Raw genomic sequence first — 1,252 nt, 5'->3', positions numbered from 1 at the left:
GAGGGGGGGAGGCATGCTGCCTGTGCTATATACTGGCAGACTCTCAGAGGAAGAGACAAAACAGCCAGTCTACCCTGCCCTCTAGTGGGCAGATGCTCTGGTGAGAGTTGGCTTCTTTCAACATCTGGAAACTTCCCTCCTCATCCTCGAATCCCACTGAATCCCACTGGGGTGGGTTTGGCTGCCTTGCCTGATCCCAGTCAGGGTGTCCAGATCTGGGTTCCACAGGGCTCAGAATAATCCTTACAGTCCTGCCTTGGGGGCATGTCTACAGGAACCCCAACAGCAAGGATCTGCCCTACTGGCCCAAGTTTGAACAGGAGCAGCAATACCTGGAACTGAACTTGCAACCTGTAGCAAGGTGGGCCCTGAAGACCGACAAGCTCCAGTTCTGGACAAAGACCCTGCCGAAGAAGATCCAGGAGCTAAAGCATGCCAAGGACAAGCACACAGAGCTATAGTTAACTATGTCTGGTGGCTTGGAGTGAGGAGGGTTCTCCTTAGGGTGTCCCCATATAGTACTGCACTGAGGATCCACTAGTTTTCCTTCATTAACACAGCCATTAGTCAATGATTTCATATACCCATTAGCAAACATTTATTACAAACACACTACATGATTTAACCATCAAGCCTCCCATTAGTCACACTCAATATCCTTCCTCCCATGGAGCCATGGCTGGACAAATCCCAATGGAAGTTCACCTTCCCCAACATCCCATTTTCATCACCACCTTCTCCTCAGCTTCTCTCCTCCCTCACTTTGCAGGAGGGTTCTTTGGGGAATATTATTTGTACCTGGCTCTCAAACCCACATGTTCTCTGTAAGTGGGCAACTGAAAACTGGGCACCCCCAGCCCTGGGGCTTCGAGGTTACCAGCTCACCCACTGAGGCTGGCTACCACGGAGAACACGCAAGTCTCTGTCCCCACCTACTGTCACTCTGGATGAAATCGTCTATCAACGGCATGCCCTCACCTACAACTGGGATTTTACGGAGTCTCCCTCATGTGGGCACAATCAAGTGTTAACTCAACTCCCAGCTGCTCTTCCCACTCTGAAGAAAAGAGGAGGAATCAGGAGCAACTCCTTCCATGAAATCCCCTTTCACTTGTTCCTCTGCTTTTTCTTTTTTATAAACACTATGTTGAATCACAACCTTTTTACATAGGACCTATGTTTCCACATTTACACAAAAGTGCACAAATGATAGGTATACAACTTGATTGACCCTCACCAAATATCACGATGT

The 1,252-nt window shown here is 48.8% G+C and overlaps 1 protein-coding gene across 1 annotated transcript in view; it reads left to right on the top strand.

Moving 5' to 3' along the window:
* The window catches only part of CES2 (carboxylesterase 2), a 10,938-nt gene extending 10,409 nt beyond the window's left edge, over window positions 1-529 (top strand). The window contains exon 12 of the mRNA XM_004690489.2: window positions 275-529. Coding sequence (XP_004690546.1) covers window positions 275-461 — 187 coding nt within the window. The 3' untranslated portion in view covers window positions 462-529. The remainder of the gene's footprint in view (window positions 1-274) is intronic.
* The last annotated feature ends 723 nt before the right edge of the window (window positions 530-1,252 follow it).

The sequence above is a fragment of the Condylura cristata genome, unplaced genomic scaffold (assembly GCF_000260355.1).
Source record: "Condylura cristata isolate star-nosed mole 26May11 unplaced genomic scaffold, ConCri1.0 scaffold00028, whole genome shotgun sequence".
Taxonomy (NCBI): domain Eukaryota; kingdom Metazoa; phylum Chordata; class Mammalia; order Eulipotyphla; family Talpidae; genus Condylura; species Condylura cristata.
The sequence above is the reverse complement of the archived record's forward strand: the minus strand, read 5'-3'. Positions and strand labels throughout refer to the sequence as shown.